Source organism: Pangasianodon hypophthalmus, chromosome 5 (assembly GCF_027358585.1).
Source record: "Pangasianodon hypophthalmus isolate fPanHyp1 chromosome 5, fPanHyp1.pri, whole genome shotgun sequence".
Taxonomy (NCBI): domain Eukaryota; kingdom Metazoa; phylum Chordata; class Actinopteri; order Siluriformes; family Pangasiidae; genus Pangasianodon; species Pangasianodon hypophthalmus.
Window position 1 is genome coordinate 21,174,814 of NC_069714.1, and position 22,624 is coordinate 21,197,437.

Below are 22,624 nucleotides of genomic sequence, written 5' to 3' on the forward strand. Positions count from 1 at the left end.
GCTATGCTAGCAGTGCTGCTCTACGCTTTTAAATAAATTAATTAATTAATAAATTAAAACTTTCGGTTCAGGCCACATTTACTTTGGGTTTAAATCTGAATACAGATACAGATAGTGCCACTGCATTACACCTTCAATGTATAGCTAGTTTAGTTACACAGTTTAGTTAAACTATAGCTTCTCATATTTTTCTATAGTCTTAATTGTGTACATCATTTGCACTGGTTATAACTCAGCTGATGTATATTATAATAACGTTGCTGTGTTTTTATCACCTTAGGAAACCAGGAAAGTGTATTCTGATCTTTTTATCAGATTGGAAATGAGGTCACCTGGATTTACATTAAATAGTTAAAATAGCATTAACCACATGTACAAAACCATGAGCTCCACTTGACCTATCTCATGCTGGAAGTCCACCAATAATAATAAAAGTAAAAGTATGGCTTATTATAAAGCTACATGACAGCTCATATTCACCACATATTCTTATTAAGGAGCACAGACATTGCTCTTGTCAGTTCATGTCAGTGAGAGGCTGTTAACTTTCCACCAATTAGATTATAGTGGAAAAAGGCAAAAAAGTTGGAATCCAAAAAATATGAAACTATAGATTCAGCTTTGCCTTTATGGCAAAATACATAGATAAATAGTCTCTCCAGAGCTCGTGTGCTGACATGCCCCTACTGAAAGGCTCAGCGGAGGGAGCCATTAGCTGTGACAGTACCATCTGAATATGTGCAATCAGTGCTGTGCATCATTCCATATTACTGAGCGATCTTATTTACTAGCAAATCACTGACACACAGAGCAGGACTGGAAAAATGATGTTGGTTTTAACCACATCTAATTCAAAATTCAACAACATTAAAAGGTCTGAATCACTCTCTAATTAAATAGTGAAATTAATCTGAGATACCCTGCAAAGCATAGATATTTTCAGCTAAACAATGAGTTAACTACTTGCTTGCTAGAGAGGCTGAACATTTGGTGGTTAGTCATGACTTTCCGCTGACAGACCAGCCGAGAGCCATCGCAGCCAAACACATAACACCTTGAAGGCTTAGGTGGAATTTTTCCAATAGGCAGACCTTATTACAGAACCCAATATGTCTTATAACAAGACCAGATGGGAGAAAACATGATAGTCCTTTGAATCTGATCTGTCCAACTGCTGCACTAAATCTGAGCAGTATGGAAAGAAATATGAAAAAAAAACACCTTCATAATTATTTTACTTTATTATCCAAGTGGATGGTGAGTGTATGTGTATATACAGTATGTTATTTTCGACCTCCACGCATCTGAGCTACAAAGTGGGGAAAAAAGCACGAATGCCTCCAGAAAGCTAGTTAGCTAACTGAGTGATGTATATTTTCTACCTCAAAACAGTGAACTGTACAGATAATGTTAGATTTAACAATCCAATATGTCTGTATGGTGATCTAAAGCAAATATTTGTTGATACAGTATAACTCATTTAAAGGTAAGAAGTGCTACTTGTTTACCGCTGAACTCTGAGTTGAGGAGACTGTCCCAAGTTCCCAAGCACGATATGAGGAGGCATTTATGTAGGTCTGTGAATTTCAGGAAAAAAAAACAAATAAACGATATTTTGAAATTTGCAAGGAATACTTTTTGGGAACTATGTAGGTGTTTGCTGTAAAACATTACTGTAGATCCTAACAGATGAGAAGTTCATTACCTGTGCTTTGTAAAGCACATCACTGTATGCACTGCATTTGGCCTCAAGTTCAAATAGTAAAAAGAGATTTGCAAGTGAAAGTCTCTTGGTGTGTAAACCTACATGTTTGTTCAGAAAAACCTAATTAAAGCTTCATTGCACTGGCTGTATTTAGTATGTTAATTTAGGTTTAGGCTACCATTGTTGTCGTTTTTTATTTTTATAGAGTGGATTTCTGTTCTTTCTTTTATAGAAATTTACATGATTGTAGCTTTCACTAACAAACAGTACAATGTCCATACTCAGTCATTAACTACATTACGCTGTGATTAATCATATGTTTTGCAGTTTAAGTGTTATTCAGATGAGCTGGAACACTGTGTGTTTGTGAAATCTGACCCATGGTTCAACCAAGAGAAACATGTTTTGTTATATCTGTTACTCATTTCTAAATTTACCAAATAATTACACGACAACTCTGTTGACTCACTCTGCAGCGAGTAGCTGCCTGGTATTTTATGAATGAGACAAACACGTTCAAATTGCTTTTGCATCCGTTGTGAGATGCATGGAGTTGCCATTACCATACCTTATCACGTATTAGTGTACACAACTTAAATCTTTGGAGTGTATACTGCAGAAACGACTCATGGCCTGCAGCTAAAGCGACCGCAACCTATGCTTATGTGATTATTCCAGGAATAATATTTGTAGGCCAAAGTTGACATTGTAATTAACATCAGTGCATTTGTCCGTATTCACAATGAACTGCAAGACTCCTCATTCAACACAAGTTAAAATGATTCCTTATTAATGATGAATAGGAGCATGTTTGGGTAAGGAGATCCTGCTGCCATGTGCAGAGAGCTTATATATAAGCTATCGCCATTACTGTGGAGGGAAGATTGTGATTCATTTCAGGTTTGTTTAGCACAAAGGTCTTTTGCTTTTCTAACAGCCTCCACTCTTCTGGAAAGGCTTTTCACTAGACTTTGTAATGTGGCTGTGGGGATGCAGCCACAAGAGCATTTGTAAAGTCAAGCACTGATGTCAGGCGAGCAGGCCTGCCGTGCAGTCGGAGTTTCAGTTCATCCCAAAGGTGTTCAGTGGGGTTGGGGTCAGGGCTCTTCCACTCCGACCTTGGCAAACTATGTCTTTATGGACCTCACTTTGTGTACATGGGGATCGTCATGCTCAAACAGGTTTGGGTCTCTTAGTTCCAGTGACGGGAAACTGTAAATCTACAGCATACAAAGATATTCTATACAACTGTGTGCTTCCAACTTTGTGGTAACAGTTTGGGTGTGACTGACAAATGTCCACATACTTTTGGCCATACTGTATTTAAAGGTGCAGATTGTAAATTTTAGCCCCATAATAATCAGATACATTGAGTAATAAACTGATTTACGTATCACACTGCACACTGTCTTAAGTCAATTGCCTTTTATAATTGGCTGTATTAAAACATGGAATGACAAAACCACTTGGGTTTTTCATGGAAAAAACACACAAAATTATCTGTTAGTTTATTCTGACTATAAATTACCCATGAAGGGCATTTTAAATAAAGATTTGAAGATCAGCCTGATCACTCACTACATACAAGAGCAGTAAAATAATCCCAGGTGAGTGATGAGAATTACTCTATTAGATTTCATCATACTGAAGTGGGGAAAATGTAAGGGAGTAAACAGCTTTTTTTCTTTTTTTTCTTTTTTACACTACACGTTCGATTTCCGGCCAGGGCTCCAACCCCAGCCACAGTGCTCTCTCAGTGCCGGTCCCAAGCCCAGATGAAATTGGGGAGGGATGCATCAGGAAGGGCATCCAGCATAAAAAATGTGCCAAATCAAACACGCGGTCCAATGATCAGCTGTGGCGACCCCTAATGGGAGCAACCGAAAGAGGAACAACAACAACAATAATGGTCAGTTGGGCAGGAACATCATCTTTGTCTCCAATCACTAGCCACTGTAATTATACTGTTCATTTGCTAAGTACATTAATTATAGATGCCGTTATTTATATGGCCTCAAGGCAACTCTGTGTAGCTCACAACTGGTGCAAGACCAATTCACACAGTTTGTCTCAATCAGAAAATGCCAAGCAGCTACTCACTTCAGAGTCATTGTGCAGTTACTTGGTTTATCATGACACCAAATTTAGAAATGAGTAACAGAGATAAAACAAAATACATTTCCCTTGGTTGAACCATGTATCAGAGGTGCTTTATCCTAGTCAGGGACGCAGTGGAGCTGGAGCCTATCCCGGGAACACCGGGCGAGGAGCAGCAGTACCGTGGATGGGACGCCACTTCCATCTTTGACATTCATACCATAAAATGAAAATAAGGTAATAATGGAAATGCTGCATTAAAGGTATTTTAGAGTTCCTGAAAGCAATTTTGCTGTCACATTTGATGCTCTATAGATGCCTAGGGGAGGTAATTATTGACAAGTATTTGAAATTTAGAAGCAAGCAATTCACGGAGGATAAATAATATGCAGAAAATATGGTTTTAGAAGAATTTTCCTTTAAACTTTGACAATGGCATCAGGAGACAAATATTAATACATGGCCTACATTATATTACATTTTTACCTGTACTGTCAGGATTTATTGTGGAAAATTACTGAAATCTGTGCAGACAATTCTAACATTAGTGCAACTCCATGCACACACATTCTTAAGTGCTTTCAACATTTCATCAAGCATTGTGTAGCAGGTTAAACAAATATTTTGCTCTTTCAAGACACAATTGGGGCAATCTACATCTAAGAATATGGACAGATTTAGTGAGGTGTATTTTTTCCATTTTATTTAGTCAGATGAATTTCCTTGAACAGCTCTGGTCAGTCTATAAAGAAAGGCCAAATTCTCAAATAAATGCTATGCTGTTTAAATGAATGTCATCATCAGTCTGGCTCCTACACTGATTTAGTCTGAATTCCAGGCATCATTACTGCAGCCACATCTGGGCCCAATGCAGTTTAAGGGAATGGAGTACAAACTAGGGCTAACAATGAGGAATTTCTACTGTAAATCTGTCTAAATACGCAAAAAATGTTATTTATAAACTCAGCCATTGGCCACCAACTTAAAAGGCACAGGGCCATCCCACAGCTCAGTCTAGCATTTTGCATTTATTTCTGCAGACTCATTTCTGGATCTAACAATAGTAAAAAACATGTTTATAGTGTTGCAACATAATTATATGTGACATAACTGTGTCACAACAAATAATGTTCCTTTTTAGGCAAGTGTCTTTGTTTTCTCTTGAGGTGACTATGTACTGTGCTAGCAGGAGAGTTATATGGCTTTGCACTGCATACCTGTGTTTCCACATACCTGGGTGTTCCTGAGTTCAAACACATTAGGGCTGTAAACCTCAACCTATTCCACACAATACAATAAGATTTCAGTTCATAAAGCAACAATCTGATACCACTGAATCTGCTATGATACAATATATTGATTTGATTTAGTAGCTTCCGATTAACCTGTGATCAGTGATGATAATTGAATGATGATTATTTTATTTACAGGCAATTCACCTTGCTAGCCTATTAAATTAATTATACATCAGTTTAAAAATATGAATTCATTTTTACACACCAGTTATTTGTCCTTTTTTGATAATAACCGATTTATAATTGTAGCAGATTAAGTTCAAATGTTGCCTTTTAAATCGATGCATCGATCCAAATCATCTGATTGTTACACCCTGAAAAACACACCAATTAATCTACCTCGTAAAAACTGCTCTACCTTTAATCAACCAGATCGCCTCTCGGCCAGTGTGTGTGGTGCAGCAGGGGGAGGAATCCAGAAAAAGTAGCTCACGCTATAGTTAAAGCATTGAAATGTGTTGCGTCATTGTGAAACGTACATACAAAATGTAAACCTAACTGTCTGCCACACAACTATAAAAAATAATAAATAAATAAAAATAAATAAAAATTTTACAAAATAAAAATAAAAAACTCAAACCGGACACAAACCCGGCTTGTCCCAGACACCTGGGCTGCTGATGTTTTTCACCATAATCATATTTACTTAACATGTTGATTTACATCTGTTATTGTAAAATGCAGGCGTACAGACAATATATGTGATTATTGACAAATATGTTGTTGAATTTTACCAAAAGAACATTAAAAAGTTCTTATTATAAAGTAATAAGTATCATGACACTCCATTTTTACTCTGACCAGATAAGTTTTGTAGAAGTACTGAAAATACAGCATCCATGCCTCTGCACTAGCTTTTAAACAGAGCAAAGTGATTATAGCACAACAGTAAGACTGTTCTTAAAATGCTTCAGATTACTGAATTCAAGAGTCATCGTATTTATGCAGAACATTTTGGGTTTTAATGAAACTTCAGCCCCAAGTGTCTGCGTACACTGCAGAAGTAACAACATAATAGAATCATTTAGGACAGACATTTCCTCTAACAATTCTCTTAAGTGTCACAAACCAGAAATGTGAAGATGATTTCACTCGGTCTTCAGTGAATCTGTAACACAGCAGGCCACCACGAGTGACAAGAGGTACAGAAGGCACAGAGAGGCTCATATTGGATGTATGATGGCTATGCGCCTGTCAGTACAGAGTCTATTAGAGTGATGCAGGCAGGACACTACAATAAGGCTCATTTCCTGCTCTATGACAAGTGAATGAGGCCATGTGTGTAGGAGCAAGCGTATAATGAAATGATGGAAATCTGCAGAACGCTCATTGTGTTCTGCTGATGGCGGCGAGCGGCACGGCTCCGTCCGTATTTGTGACTTTGCTTTTGTCTTAGATGTCAGGGGTCTATTACAGAGCCTAACGTCATTACCGCACTCATAACAGCAACGATGATGATAATGATAATGATGCAATAAGAGATGCTGTCCATCTCGAAGAATGATCTCCCCACCTCCGCATCGCATCCCTGCACTTTCTGGTCAAATATGAAAATACCAATTTTGATCGGAATTGAGTTTAATAAACACAGTGATTTCGTTCCCCTGCCTCATTTTCTGTTATGAGCTGCAAAATGGCCTGAATAAAATGAGATACTTTATATGTAGTATAGCACAAATGAAATTAATATTTGAGAGGCATAGTGTGTGTCTCTCTCTCTCTGTGTGTGTGTGTGTGTGTGTGTGTGTGTGTGTGTGTGAGAGAGAGAGAGAGAGAGAGAGAGAGAGAGAGAGAGAGAGAGAGCATAATCAGTAGTTAAATGAAGCTAGCAGGCACAGGACGAATCCTGTTCAGACAACACGTCTGGCTGGTCTACTCTAGCTGAAGCTGTCCAGCAGACTCCCACTGCTCATTAAGAAGCAACACCATACACACATATACAAAAAAAAACAACAACAAAAAGTCACACCAATGATTTCCAAGCCCAGAGGCATGAAAGAATTACCACTATGTCTATAATAATATAGTGAGCTGCAGGCCAGCGTCCATTCAGTCCGTGATCTAGCCACATAGGAATGTTCACTCAGCCAGAGGCAAGTGTATCAAATAACATATACACTGATTTACTTGTGTTATTGGTATGCGCAAAGAATCAATCACATCTACAGATCACGTGTACGATACTACAGTGGTGAACATATCACCTCAGCCTCAACACAGACTCGATTTCTAGTTAGTGTCCGAATGTTCAGTCCCAAAGTGAAGTCTAGATCGCATGCAATTTTTCAGTGGTCTCGAGTCAAGAGCTTCTGGAAAAAGTCTGACTTGACTGACAGACTGCTCCTTACTCCAATTTCCCTCAGTCTTATTGAATCATGCATCACTGGTTATATGATTCATTAGACAGCAATATCAAATATTCATTCTGCTGCGCCATCATGCCAGTGTTCAATATCCGTGATGTTTCGCTACATTCATACATAATATATAGAACCACAATTATTTTGCTTAATTTTAAAATAATGATTACAATTGCTCCAATAATCCTTTATTACTTAAACTGCATTCATCCTTTATTTTGAATTTAATTTTTTAATTTTTTTTTAAATCTGAATTTCTCATATTGAGAGAATCCTTTAAATTGAAATTACTGAAAGTATCAATGAATACAGTAACATTCTGCAATTTTCCAGGAACTCTACTAGTTAACCTGCTGCTTAAAAGACAAATCCTCTCTGCAGACCTTTGTATCAATATTTATAATTAATTTGTAATATTCACTGGCATCCAAGATTTATTTTATAATGACCTTTTTAGTTTAAATATCTTTCATTGACAGGTTGATCCATTTTCACTTTGGTTTGGTTTCACTACATTACCCACAATCCCACTGACAGTGAGAATTAATGCTGCATTCGTGGTGCCTTGTAAGTGGTAATTTGCACCTACATCGCATCTCGCAGGTGTTTTTGAATGTCTAGACACAATAGGTTAAATGGCAGGTGCCACCCCTCGTATGTTAGCTTAGCCTAGTGTAGTTAGCTAGTTTCTGTTTGATGTTTTTGACAGTCAGGTTAACTACTTTAAATACAGCCTAGTGTAGTCCCTCTTCGCTATGTTCATTCCTTTGGCATCATCCACGTTCTCTCTCCTAAGTGAGACAAATTTCTCTGTCGTCTTGGTTTCATGTTGTTCTGTTCTTACTGTCTGTACTGCCAGTCCTGCTGTTTGTGTGTTGGAAATATAAGCTATAACCATATCTCCAACCTCCTGTCCTACTCATACCCACCATCACTATCATGCAACCGACCCGCAATCTTAAATTGTTATCGTTCTTGCACTCACCCTAAACCTTCTGTGGGAACGTAACATATGCGTTCCTTACCTGTTTTATGAAGTGATGTCAAATCAACATGGCTGCTCACAGCATCAGAAATAAACAAATAGCTGTTCTTTCCTTAAAAATGAGTTATATTGCATATACAAGTGTGTGCAACATACAGACATATTAGATTGTTAAATCTATAACACTGACTATACATTTCACTGTTTTGAGGAAAATTTATATCACTCATCACATTTAGCTTGCTAGCTTGAAATGATTTTACTCCCTCACTTTGAAAAAGATTTTACTCCCTCACTTTGTAGCTTGAATGCACTTTGTAGCTTGAATGCAAGGTAAAAAATGACGTAATTCTGAGCTCCGGCTTCACATTTCCAAAGTAAGTCGATTGCAGAAATATGCTGAACTCAGTTTGAGAGACCTTCACGACTTTCAGAGCAGGAATTCTGAGTTGAAAGGAGTGTTCTTTGTTTTTTTTCCCAGCCAGAGGTTCCAAGCTACAAGTTTTAGTTGAGCTCAGCATTTGAGGCCAACATTTGTTGCCTCCACCATTTCTACAGTGGATTAGTCATTAATGATGAACATCAGTGGAAAATGGCAAGCAAAAAAGAGGCTCTTGCTCCTTTGTTAGAAGCTAACAGTGAAACCTGACTGTTATCACTTTTTTTAAGGTTTTTTTTTTTTGTATAAACTCCATCGTAACTGTGCTTGCAAAGTCCCCCTGTGAGCTCAGAGCATTACACAACTGCTAACTTCTCATGGCAATTATGAAAATACGAATACAAATAATAATAACAATCAATTAACAATTAATAATAATCAACAAATTAGCATTGAAAATGAAAAGAATGAAAATGAAAATGAAAAGAACATCAAAAATTTTTCAACATTTCAGGTTGGATTTTTCCTTTTAGTTGATCTGTTCCAATTTTTCCAACAGAAAAAGTAGTCAGTGACATAGAACATTAGCAAACATGAAGGGCATTGTTAATTTCATCATTAGTTTCGCAATACAATGATAATCATTATCATCACCATCATAATAAAGTTTTGTTGCCAGATCTCCTCACGTTGCTAACTACTAAACAGCAGTCTTCCTCCATTTCATATCCAAATAACAGTGGGCTGGTTTCCTCCAGATACCACGTGCCCAGTTTGGAACTCCTGTGAGCAGATGCTAACTGACTGTGTTTCTGCAGGGAGGCATGCTAATTGTTTTTTCGGGCTGGCTGTGAGCCAGGCGTTTTGATATCATCAGCCGGTCTCTCTGCCAGCTCAGCACTCGGGCAGCAGGCATTCCTGAGCGTAATGAAAAAACAGCAACACAGCTCCAGCCTACATTCGCCTGGGTAATTAAGTGGCCCTTTTACGCAGGCTGATAACTTCCTGAGTGACTCCCGGATACATCCTCCACTTTCTCTTCTCAAGGCTCTGGCCTATGCACTCACTACCTCTTGTGCTTTCAGTGATAACATATACAGTTCCTCCCCTCCCTCAAACCTTTTCAGGATTTATTACCATAGGTCAGGGGTGTGGGCATTTTGAGTTATTTAGCATGCCAGATTCAACTCATCAGTTAAGTAGGAAGACTTTTGTGCACTAAATTTAAAATCCAAAAATCTGTAGGGCCGTGGCCTTCCTACTTTAGTTAAGAAACTGAGTTCGACACTTCAGCTCTGGGCCAATGTTGCACAAAGATTTCTCAAGTGTTAACTACACAGAGTTACCAAGCCCAGGAACATTCTTCAGAAGTTTGGCTCCACATCACAGGCCTTATTTTTTCCCCAGCAGGACACTGACATTCCTGGGTCACTGGGAACACCTCTCTAAATATTTCAGAACAGTGAATTAAAACGAGATGGAGTGCAGTCAAGGGTTACAGAAATTACAGAAAGCAAACCCCCGGAGCTATAATTCTACTCTTTTAAAGGCGTAAGAAACCATTTTAAAAAAAGATTAGTGCAACTAAATCTAGGCCAGTGCTTACTTCACTTTAATCCTGGATCGCATTAAACACATAATTACGCCGATGCAGCTACAAATGTCTCCAATTACCATGACACAAAAATGAAAGGTTCAGAGTCTGCGAGACTTCAGTAGCTCAGGATGAAATCTGAATTCGTAGAATGGGATCATGGTGAGACAACCTGAGCAGAGCATGATGGTGACTTTAAACGAGAGGGTCAAACTCATTTTAGCTAACCGGTCACACTATGCTTACTCCATAAATCTGTTTAGTGACCAAGAACACATCAACGACTCCTTTTCAGTGTGTTCACTGACCACCATTTATCAGAAAAGTGCACTCTGAATGCACAAAAAGATACACTGCCTACGAAACAGAAGAACACACTGCAGTTCATTAGAGAAAAAAATTCCTTCTTCTACCATATATACAGAGTGGTTTGCATAAGTGTTTGCACCCCCCTTTGAATTGGGATTATGTGTCAAGAATCTACACAAAATAGCCCGCAATAATGAAATGAGGGGAAACGCAAAAATATTTGCAAAATAAAACAAACATTGTGATTGCATAAGTATTCACCTCCTATTAGTGTGAAATTAGTTCTTTTGGGAAGTGACCTGGTTGCAGCATCAAAGTTTCAGCTTGCTAAAGAAATGAAGTTTATTGCTCTCTTTTGCCTGGAATAACAGAGATGAGCTTTTTCTGAATCTTTCAATTGTCCACAAAATTTTATTTTCAAAATAATGATTCAAAATTCATTTGGAGGGCCAGATTAGGCCAGTGAGGTTGACAACCCTGCTTTAAACTAAAAACTCCCTACACATAAAAATATGAAACACAAAGCACAAGGCTTTCATCCTAGAAAAAGCTAATTCATAAGCCAGGAAAAGAACATAATGAACATTGAAAGATCTCTTACACCACCAAACCAATACAAAACAAATCCAAAGAATGAGATGAGGGGGGAGGGTTGCTAAGCGAGGCTTTCATACAAACTGAACTACACTCTAATACTCAAATATGGACTTAAAACATTACTCCTACGTGATACATCCACACGAAGCCTAGCCTGCTCATTACACCCAGTTAATCAATTTAAAATGTAACAGCCTCTCATTATCACTAAGCTGCTAAACATTTACAGCATGAGATGGATTCATTAATAAGTAATGGTGTAATTACAGGTCTCCAAGACTTAATAAGACAAAATGAAACCATTAAGAGCAGACTAATATTCAGCTAGCTGAAAATTGTTTTCAAGGAGTCAAGCCACATTATATAACACACAGGAAGATGATAAACCACACAGACCTTAATGTTATTGCCACGCATACAGCTGAAAATCAACCTAGATGAATCGTGGAGCAGAAATGCATTATGGGGGAAGCTGAAACAATGGGATTTCATTTGCATATGAGGAAACAGATCAGTGAACTCAAGGGAGCATCACACACATCAGAGACAGAAACCGCACATACGCTCTGGACTACACAAAAACGAAGCCTGCATGACAAACGTGGTTTTATATTTTGAAGATGGTTTGCATGAAAGTAGCTCAACACTTTATGAAACGGTTTAAAGATTAAATCATTTGGACGGAATTAATTTGAGTATACAGACAGGTCAAGGAGTGAAAATTGTCTCATTATTTATAGCAAACAGTGGTGCTGAAAGTCTCTTTGGAAATTATAAGCTAGGATTGAACATGTGACAGGAAAGTGTTATTGTGTAATAAACTATAAAAGCTTATTACATTCTACTATATCAGTTTACCAAGGGACATTTGCTTCAATTTACAGACCTATTTTATGGATTTTAGAAGAAAAGGGCTAGCCTTCACAGCAGTTAATAAATACACAGATTTTTTAGTAATAGCCAAGTCTACTTCAATAGTTGAATGTAATAACTGAGCATCCAGCATGGTTTTTGGCTTCATGCTCTGTCTTTCCCAATTCCTCAGGATTTATAACCCATACTGGTTCAGCAAGATGTGCAAGCCTTGACTCTAATATTTCCAAAAACTTAGCACTGGTAATGTGCTGTCCATCTGTCTTGTGCAGTTTGTTTGTAGATTAGTAATTCCAACCTAGAGCTTTTTTTTTTAATCGAGGAAGGCCACATTGATTGAATATGTATGTCAAAACAATAAATTAAACAGGGTCAAAATGTGCACTGTGTTCTGGAATTGTGCCACCATTTGATTAAAGCAACTTATTACACACCTATTAGCCTGTTGGCCAAGTCCAAATCAGAGAAAAAATTATACTTTTGAGTTGTTTGCTAATTACAGAAGTGAATGAACCAAAAAAGCAAAAAAAATGGCTGTGGAGTGTGTAGAGCTGAAAACATTGGATTTGGTCAGAAATACAATGACACAAAAAGTAAACAAGCCTCTGCCAAGAGTTTAGAAATCACAAAAATTACCAGAGCACGGAAACTGTGGAGCCGGTGTGTAAAAAATTTTGCACGTTGTATCCAGCATTTATTTTCACTTTTTGTTTGTTGGACCAAATATCCAGAACACATGGCATTTCTACATCGATAGAGCTCTGTCCTTTGCTCAGCGTCTGCCTCACAGGTCAGTTTCACAGGCTGGCACTACCAAAAAAAAAAAAAAAAAAAAAAAAGAGTCACTAACAACCCAAAATACACAACATCTTCGGTTCACTTCTCACTGCAATCAAACCAAGTTCGCTTGGAACCAGACTGACACCACCTCACTGAGAAGCTCTTAGAGCGGTTGTTTTGGTCTACACCAAACTGTGATTGCCATGCTTAAACAAACTGCACTGAGGGGGAAAAAAAACACCAGGGTTCGCTTCAAACCAACTAAACACTGCATGTAGAAGCACCCTTAGGCACCTGAATGCTTCATCCAAAACATCAAGACACATTAAGACACCTTTTTTCTGAATTTCATTGCATCTCACAGCAAATTGTCAATTACAGAGGAAAAGGTTGATTTCACTCTCCATAACATGAGTTTCATAGTCGTAAATCTGATAGGACGCTATTAATGCCAGGATTAGTTTTCTCTGGCCCTAACTATCCACTAACACATCGCACAATTACAATTATGCAGAATCAATAAAAATGGTGAAGTATTGATTACTGTCCTACCATCAAGTACAACTGCACACAGGTGGCACTCCCTCATATGGGAGATGAGTGTTTGTCATTTGGAACGCAGAGAGAAAAACAAGCTGCTGTTAGCTATTAGACTGAAAAAAGAAGAGCACTGTTCGGCTGAAAAAAACAGTGAGGAATGACAATGTAAGTGAGGAGGAATCGATAACGAAAAGTGCCGGCACGTCGCTAGTTCGGCACTTCACTTTTAAACAAGACGACCGTCTCAGTCTGAGGTGGAGTGTAAAAGGTGTTGAGCAGTGATGGCTTTTTAAACAAATTGTACTTGTTAGAGAGAGTTTAGTCAAGTAAATATGAAAAGACAAATGTACTAGATTACACTCAGCTCTGTGTTTTCATTGTTTTTTTTCTGTGGCTGAATATCAAGTGGTGTGTATGTCCTATAATGAAACTTTCCATTTTTTCAACTCCCACTAAATGTTGATACTTTAAGGGGGCTGTGTGGCCTGTGGTTGTGTATTGAATTTGAGAATTTAGCCCCACGTCAAATCTAATTGATGATCCCTGGTGTACACACATCTGTACCATTTTCTGATGTCTAATGACGTGTTTTTGTAGAACCGCTACATCAAGCAATGCATTATTCATTATAGAAAAAAGCTACGTCTTCAAAACAAGTTTTGAACAAACAGTTAACAGTATGGAAGCTCAGCACGGCTCCAATCAAACTGCCAGTCTACCGCAGTATAATCAAGCTCAATGTATTCCACAGAAACACTCCTGCCTGGGTACGAGTATGGCATGGTGAACCAATCACAGCCGGCAAGAAGCTAGATGGTGTGTTGCCTACATGACTGTTAGACTAAAGGCTTACTGAAACAGCTGGGCCACTTTACAGCACACCACGAAAAGGTATAGATGGTTTAGGTTTTGTTTTGTTTGTTTTTACACTTTACTGTCTCTGATTAGGAGCGCCAAAAGATTTAGATTTCTTTATACTATTTATACTGTCAGCTGAGGCAGTGCAACATTGTGAGGCTGGCCTGCTGATGACGTTCTCTCCATTGACCAATCTTACCTGCAGAAAAACTATATTTTATTTATGGCAACAATCCTGAGAAAGCTTCTGCAGTGACTGTGATAATCTAACAAGTAAGGAATAAAACATAAGGCATGTTTTTATTAGAAGACAATTTATGATGGGGTGGTGTGGTCCGAATCAAAGCCATTGTAACTTATCGAAAAATAAAATGTTACACAAAGATCACAATTTAAAATATTTCAGAAGGTGGATTGTGACACAATATCAATTTTATATAAATAATTATTCATTTCCTCCTTGCATGCTATTTACAGCACCCGATATTGAATCTAAAATAGTGAAATTTTTACTGATTATTTTCCCTTCTTGCCAGTGTTAATTTTTTTGTAGACATAATATGAAAGCATCAATTTTATTTTTTTAAAGGTATAATGCAAGACTACTGTTTTGCTGCTAGTTTGTTAGCAAACCTATATATAGTAATACCTATTCATGTATTGTAGAATATATTGAAGTATCGGGATATGATATTTTGTCATATCACCTACCCCTAAGCCATCAGGGCTTTAAACAATCAAAAGACTGTAACAAAATGATTCCAATATTTCTCTGAGAAACACAAGCATGAAAGCATAACAGCATGTGACATGAGATGAAAGAAAAGCAACATTAGGCTTATTAACAGTATTAATGAAGCTCCAGAAGAAGGCTAGGAGGAATTTGTTACAGCCAGCTCGTATATATTATATATGCTGCCTCGTAAGGGAGCGGAAAGTGTAATGAAAACAATATTTCACTTAAGATCGATGGTAGGGTGTAGCCAGGACTGATGGATCACACAGCACCATAATGTTTCCTATCAAAGATAATGTGCAAAACCAGTGCCAATGTGCTGCGTAGCACTACCAGTAATAAGGTTTATAAGTTGAATGTGTGCATGCTTGCGAGAAAGCGAGAATGAGAAGGCAGTGAGCAAGCAATCTGTGTGTGTGTGCGCTCGTGTGCGCGTGTGGGTGGTGGGGTGGGACCGAAAAAGGGTGAGAGAGGGAGAAAGTAGGAACAGGAAAGATTAAAAATTAAGTCATAGCATGTGTAATAGGTGGAGTGAAAAAACCTGCAGTTGGGTTGTGTGGGAGTATAGCCTATGATGTGCATGTGTGTGTGTGTGTTCTCTGTGACCCTGTATAACAATCTTCATTGACTCTTATCAGTCTGTCCTGTGAATGGAGCCCAGGAGATAGAAGCCAATCAAACTCCTCTAAACAGCTCCATCCATCAAGTCTGAGTTGGCTTGTATACCGCCAGCCCACACACCTAGTCCACAGGGACTAACGGGCAATACGGACATGTTGGAACATATAACACACACACAAACACATATAGGCAAGCCTGGGCACAAGATGGCACGGTGATGTCGATTGATATAGTGCCTTATAGGACAGCTGAAACCATAATGGAAGCAGAAAACAAGCCTGGTACTGTACCCGTGGGTTCTCATACATCACCCCCACCCATTTCATTTCATTTCATTTCATTCGTTCATGCAGGAGGAGTGCAATACTAGCACACCAAACCCTATTGCAAACACACAATCTTGTTCCCCTGCATAATTTAAGCATGTGGTGAGCAAGCAATACAGTGCAATACAGAGTAGCCTGGCTCAGCCTTAAAACAACACACCTACATCAGCAAAAAAAAAAAAAAAAAAAAACGGAGAATGTGGACAGCCGCTCGGCCCATCAGTCAAATTGCCACCTCTAAAGACAAAGCAATAATGCACAATATTGCAGCCTGAGTAAGTCTCGCGGCAATCTATGATCTCATTTCCACCGGTGCCCCTAACGGGATGTAGGATAAGGTGCCGATCGGTTATTAGGGCCCAGACCACGGCCGGATGCATAGAAAGAGAGAGAGAGAGAGAGAGAGAGATAACAGCAGCGTGAGAGGCAGCCACTCCCCTTTCTTCCCTGTGGACTGATGAGAATGGGGAGTGGCTGCCTCTCACGCTGCTGTTATTTAAATAATAGTGCCAATATACATTTCAGTAGCATCAGGCCAGAGCTCTTATGAAGAGTCACAGGGTCAGGGCTCTGAAGAGACCATGACCCATACACTTTCTCCTCATTTACATTGAACACAGGGTGTGAAAGAATAAGTCACACGCACCCATACCAGCCCTCCTCTTACATTACCACATGTCTGCAATCTATCCACATCCAACCGCATGAGAACTGTGAACTCTGTGTCACGTTTTACTACAAAGAATAAAGGTCAACATTATTTAAATTCAGATGCTGAACAGAGAATACCATTTCACTTAAAAGGTCCATTACCGGTTAAATTGCTGATTAGGTTCTAATTGAAAAAATGACTTTCCAATGTGCTGGTGTCATCCTTGTGGGAATTTTGGACCTCCGGTCATGGAATGAAGACTTTACAAGCATAAATTACCTAGCATACATTTAGTCAAGCACTTCAGTCTTAACAAAATCCCTGTCATAATATTCTTCACCACAGTGCTGTTGAATTCTCAGTTCTGATTTGTCAGGTGTTGATTCATTTTCTAACATCAGCTCTGACAGTAGTTTTGGCTGTACGACAAATCACAGGTTTATACTAATGCGCTCACTCTAATGTTATGTCTTCTATAGTAAAAACTCATTCCCATGGACTTGTGTGGTGGATGTGCCACATAATATAAGCCTAATAAACATTACTTAATAAAAACAGATAGATAAATAAATAAATAAAAACATATAGTAGTTGATATGGCAAAATGAATGTTTATTTAACATTGATGGAAGGAGCGTCAGGTCTTTGTTTTGGTCAGTCAGGTTTCCGTTAGAGGAAAGTCTTCAATACAGAAGGCATTATGCTTTGCGGTTTCTCAGCAAAATGACAAGCTGCTTTTTTTGTCTTATTAACTATAAGAGAAAGGGAAAAGGGAGGCTGGTGACTGTTTATAGCATCTATAATTCAAATGATAACAAGCACAAACTTGTCTCTGGGATGTTCATGATGACATTCATTACTAGATTAAAAAAAAATTATCAATAGCAAATTGCTGTGATATAAGAGGAATAAAACACTTCAAGATGTGCTATTATTGGAAAATAATCAGGGTGGTATGAGTACCTCTGCTTTGCACAACACTGTCGCTGATAATTTTCCTATAACAGCACACACTGCGCTCTTCCTTATCACTTTAGACACAATTCTGCAAATGTTAATGTTTCATTATGTAAATGTTAACGAAGATTTACAAAGTATTGAACAGAATCCATATTGGATTCGATTTCACCCACCTATTTTCTCAGCTAATCCAGTGATATGATTTATGCCAAATTCATCCTGTTGACTGACAAAACAGATTTTGCAGCAGACTGAACACTAAACCCTTATTGTCCTCAAGCGCGGCACGATCACACAGTGACGTTCAGAATCGACTCAGTTACCATGAGGAGGTTAGTATCAGATATCATCATCAGGTATCATGTGATGTTGGTAGCATCAGGTATCATCTGAAGTTGATATCATATTGAAAAAGGGAAAAAAGTGCATCTCTAATGAAACGTGTCCTCTTACCTGTTCAAGCAGTTTCCTGTATCTCTGTGTGGCTTGGTGAATGAGGTCTCGTACGGTCCAGCCTTCCTTACAGGGCACCACCACCCCGGTGCGGCCGAAAGTGACCGTTACCTTCATCTTTAATCGCAGAATGGGAGAAATGAGCTGTTTTTCTGCTGAATTCACCAGGAGCTGCAGTCACAAAGACAATCATTACCATCTTTACAGCATCACAACTTATAACTCATATTCTTTTATTTTGCTAGAGGATTTTCAACATATTATATTTATAGTATTAAATATCAATTCTGCATCTTAAATGTGAACATTTCCTGTATGCACATCTACCTAATAACACTACTAATCCATACTAATAAGAGGAATATGAGGGATAAATAAACCTCCACACTGTCACTGCTCAGCTGGGTTGCCATTATAACAGTGTAAACTTCAGAAAGTTGTTTGTTTTTAGTTTGTTTAACATACAGAAACATGAGGGGTGTTGTTTTCTGTTTGAGGAACAAAGGTAAAATGCTGCAGGTTGATCTTATTAGGGCAGAAAGCCAGCAGTTTAGCTGGAGAGAGATGCAGGAATGCTAAACTGGAAGCTGGAGGGAAAGATGGAAAGGGATTAGCAGCGCGGCTAGCTAGCTAAACTAACAGCTCTCTGTTTCTTGCCTCACTTGCTTTCCACACATGAACTAACCTTGCTTTCACAAATACACATCAATATGAAGCAAAAGTGTCCTCAGAAGACCTGTTTTGCTTCTTTTTTCTTCTGAATAACTTAGCTGTGCAGTGAAATGCGTAAAGCGCTTACTTTGGAAAAAGATGGAGAGGCAAAGCGGCTTATAGCGGCAAAAAAACCCTCTGATCCGCGGTGCCTGGCTATCCACCAGCTATCATCCTCTATTATTCGACCTTTGGGAAAAAGTCCAACTGTCCCATTCACACCGCCAAAAACACGTGTTTACAAACGGCTCCCATTAATCGCGGCTTTGTTTTGCATCAATATTTTCTCTCCTCGCCATTCCGCTGCTCTGCCTGAGCCTCCGCCGCCGCCGCCGTGCCAAACTTTACTGGGCCGCGCTGGAACTTTCTTAAAGGGCCAGTACACACTTCACTGCTAACTGCTCACTCCTCACTGCTCTGCTCCTCACTGCTCACTGCTCTGCTCCTCACTGCACTGCTCCTCACTCCTCACTGCTCTGCTCCTCACTGCACTGCTCCTCACTGCTCTGCTCCTCACTCCTCACTCCTCACAGCTCACTGCTCTGCTCCTCACTCCTACTGCTCACTCCTCACTGCTCTGCTCCTCACTGCTCACTGCTCTGCTCCTCACTGCTCTGCTCCTCACTCCTCACTGCTCTGCTCCTCACTGCTCTGCTCCTCACTCCTCACTCCTCACAGCTCACTGCTCTGCTCCTCACTCCTCACTGCTCTGCTCCTCACTCCTCACTCCTCACTGCTCACTCCTCACTCCTCACTGCTCACTGCTCACTGCTCTGCTCCTCACTGCTCACTGCTCTGCTCCTCACTGCTCTGCTCCTCACTCCTCACTGCTCTGCTCCTCACTGCTCCGCTCCTCACTCCTCACTGCTTTGCTCCTCACTGCTTTGCTCCTCACTGCTCACTCCTCACTGCTCCGCTCCTCACTGCTCACTCCTCACTCCTCACTGTTCTGCTCCTCACTGCTCACTCCTCAATGCTCCGCTCCTCACTGCTCACTCCTCACTCCTCTGCTCCTCACTGCTCACTCCTCACTGCTCTGCTCCTCACTGCTCACTCCTCACTGCTCCGCTCCTCACTCCTCACTCCTCACTGCTCTGCTCCTCACTGCTCACTCCTCACTCCTCTGCTCCTCACTGCTCTGCTCCTCACTGCTCACTCCTCACTGCTCCGCTCCTCACTCCTCACTCCTCACTGCTCTGCTCCTCACTGCTCACTCCTCACTGCTCTGCTCCTCACTGCTCACTCCTCACTCCTCTGCTCCTCACTGCTCACTCCTCACTGCTCCGCTCCTCACTCCTCACTGCTCTGCTCCTCACTGCTCACTCCTCACTCCTCTGCTCCTCACTGCTCTGCTCCTCACTGCTCACTCCTCACTCCTCTGCTCCTCACTGCTCTGCTCCTCACTGCTCACTCCTCACTGCTCTGCTCCTCACTGCTCACTCCTCTGCTCCTCACTGCTCTGCTCCTCACTCCTCACTGCTCTGCTCCTCACTGCTCACTCCTCACTTCTCTGCTCCTCATTATGCAGTATATGAACACCAAGGAACCCTGGAACTCTGACTGTAAAATAAACCCCATGCACCTTTCACTACATTCTGACAAATTGTTCCACCTCACCAAAGGGACGCCCATAAATTCATGCTTCTTCATATACACTATATGGCCAAAAGTGTGTAGACTCCTGACCATCATGTCTATATATGTTTGTCAGAGGTAGACTTAGCACTAGGAAAAGGTAGGCAACCGCGTTGGGCCCCCAGAAGCCAAGGGCCCCCTAAAAATGCAAATTATATACAGTACTGTGCAAAAATCTTAGGCACCCTATTTTTTTTTATTCAAACTTTGTTACAGATTTTTATTTTATGACTTCTACATTATTGATTCAGTACAAAACATTTTAGATTCCAAACATTAGTTTTCCAGCACAAAATTAAATGTTACAAAAAATGTTTGTATGTCAGTAAAGAAAGCAGCATATTACATAAGAGACACTTTTCAGACAAAAAAACACAGTGAAGGCTGCTGGGTTTTACTGCAAAAATAAGAAGCAAGTGTGACAGTCAAAGTCTCCAGAAGAACTGTGGCTGCTTCTGCAAGATGGCTTTTCTTCATTCACTATCCCTTACATAATTTATACTATATAATGTAATTTACCATTCCCTTGATTTATTTCTCGACATTTCATTTACACCTCTCTAAAATGCGTCCTTGAATTCGGCAAAGCAAACCGGCACATAACTCCTCATCCCTCCTGCAAGGAGTTGTGAACGATATTGTCCATGGATGAAAAATGTCCATGGATCCACACTTTGAAAATCTACCCGAAATAGCAGACCATCCAGGTACCTTTGGGCCTTTACTCATTTCAACATACTATGATTTAGGACACTAATTATAATCTCAGATACTATTTAGGATGGATAGTAGGCATACGGAGACACAGGGCATGTCATTATGGAGCTCACTTTGTGCACAGGGGCATTGTCATGCTGGAACAAGTTTGGGTCCCTTAATTCCAGTGAAGGGAAATACAGCATTACAGCACTTTAATACAGCATACGAAGACATGCTAGACAACTGTTTGCTTCCAAATTTGTAGCAACTGTCTGGGGAATGCTTTGTGTGTTTTCTGACAAAACAAATGACACTATGCTATGTATAGTTATCTGCTTGAGCCATTAAAGTCACAGTAATATATTACACAAAATAGCACAAAATCCTTGTTATTTTTACGAAGATCTGTGGTAGGATAGTTATATAAGGAATGGCAAATCATTAGAACACAGGACCCTATCCCAGGAACACTGGGAATGAGGCAGGAATACACCCTGAATGGGATGCCAGTCCATCACAGGGCACCATGCACACATACATTCACACACTCTTTCACAACTAGGAGCAATTAAACCCAGCCAATCCACATATTGGCACACTTTTGGGAGGTGGGAGAAACCCAGCGAACCCGGAGGAAACACACAGACATGAGGAGAACATATGAAACTCCACTTAAACCGTAACCCAATGTGCACTATGAAGGTGCAGTGTATAAGTTTATAAGAACTGTAATAATATATAAGCCCTGCCTTGTGTGATGGTACTGTCCTGTTTCTCAGTCACACAACACCACAGCATTAATTATTTAAAAAGGGTTTCTCAGGTGTTCTTGACTAGGTAAGAGTTATAGCTTCCTAAACGGGTACTTGGATTTTTTTTTCTTAAAAAAAAAAACATCAACATGATGCATGTTGTACTGTACATAATATTTTAGGTTAATTAAAATAAAATTTACATCAAACAGTATGTGTCCAGTGTCCGGCTCCTATGCCTACTTCCTGAAAACTAGTGTAATTATGTAAAACTAGGGCTGAATTTTGTTATTTGTACTTGCACACTGAAGTACCGTAACTAAAACACACCTTATAGACCTGAACTTAAGAGGATGTAGCAGTTTAAGGTAAGTGATGATGCATGCATGCGAACTAATGGGCAATAACAATGGCAGTCTGCCAGCTAGTATTGATTTCCCATCATAGTTGAAGAGGTCTAATGAAAACCCCTTTGGCCAGCTAGCCAACAGGAAGAGTTCAGTGGATTCTGCTTATGCTGTAATTTCTTTTCTGGGTTACAAAGTAAAACTGCCTTGCTTAAAACCATTAATTAGACCCTGAAGTGAAAGTACTGCTGCGTAAATTCATTTTGAGGTTACAGTTAAATAGCTGGAAAGTGGCCTATAAAATAATAATTTGCAATTCTGCTATCATAGATGACTCTAGAATGACATTTAAACAACATT

General features: G+C 39.6%; 1 protein-coding gene across 6 annotated transcripts in view; it reads right to left on the reverse strand.

The window, feature by feature from the left end:
• The window catches only part of pard3bb (par-3 family cell polarity regulator beta b), a 273,499-nt gene extending 254,244 nt beyond the window's left edge, over positions 1–19,255 (reverse strand). For 3 of the 6 annotated variants that reach the window (XM_034304641.2, XM_026912654.3, XM_026912653.3), the window contains exons 1-2: positions 18,920–19,254; positions 18,121–18,291 (exon numbers count right to left, since the gene is read on the reverse strand). In XM_034304641.2, the coding sequence (XP_034160532.2) occupies positions 18,121–18,237 (117 nt within the window). In that variant the 5' untranslated portion in view covers positions 18,238–18,291; positions 18,920–19,254. Of the gene's footprint in view, positions 1–18,120; positions 18,292–18,919 lie in introns of all 6 variants that reach the window. The other 3 variants (XM_026912652.3, XM_034304642.2, XM_053234427.1) reach the window with 2 other exon arrangements.
• Positions 19,256–22,624: the final 3,369 nt, after the last annotated feature.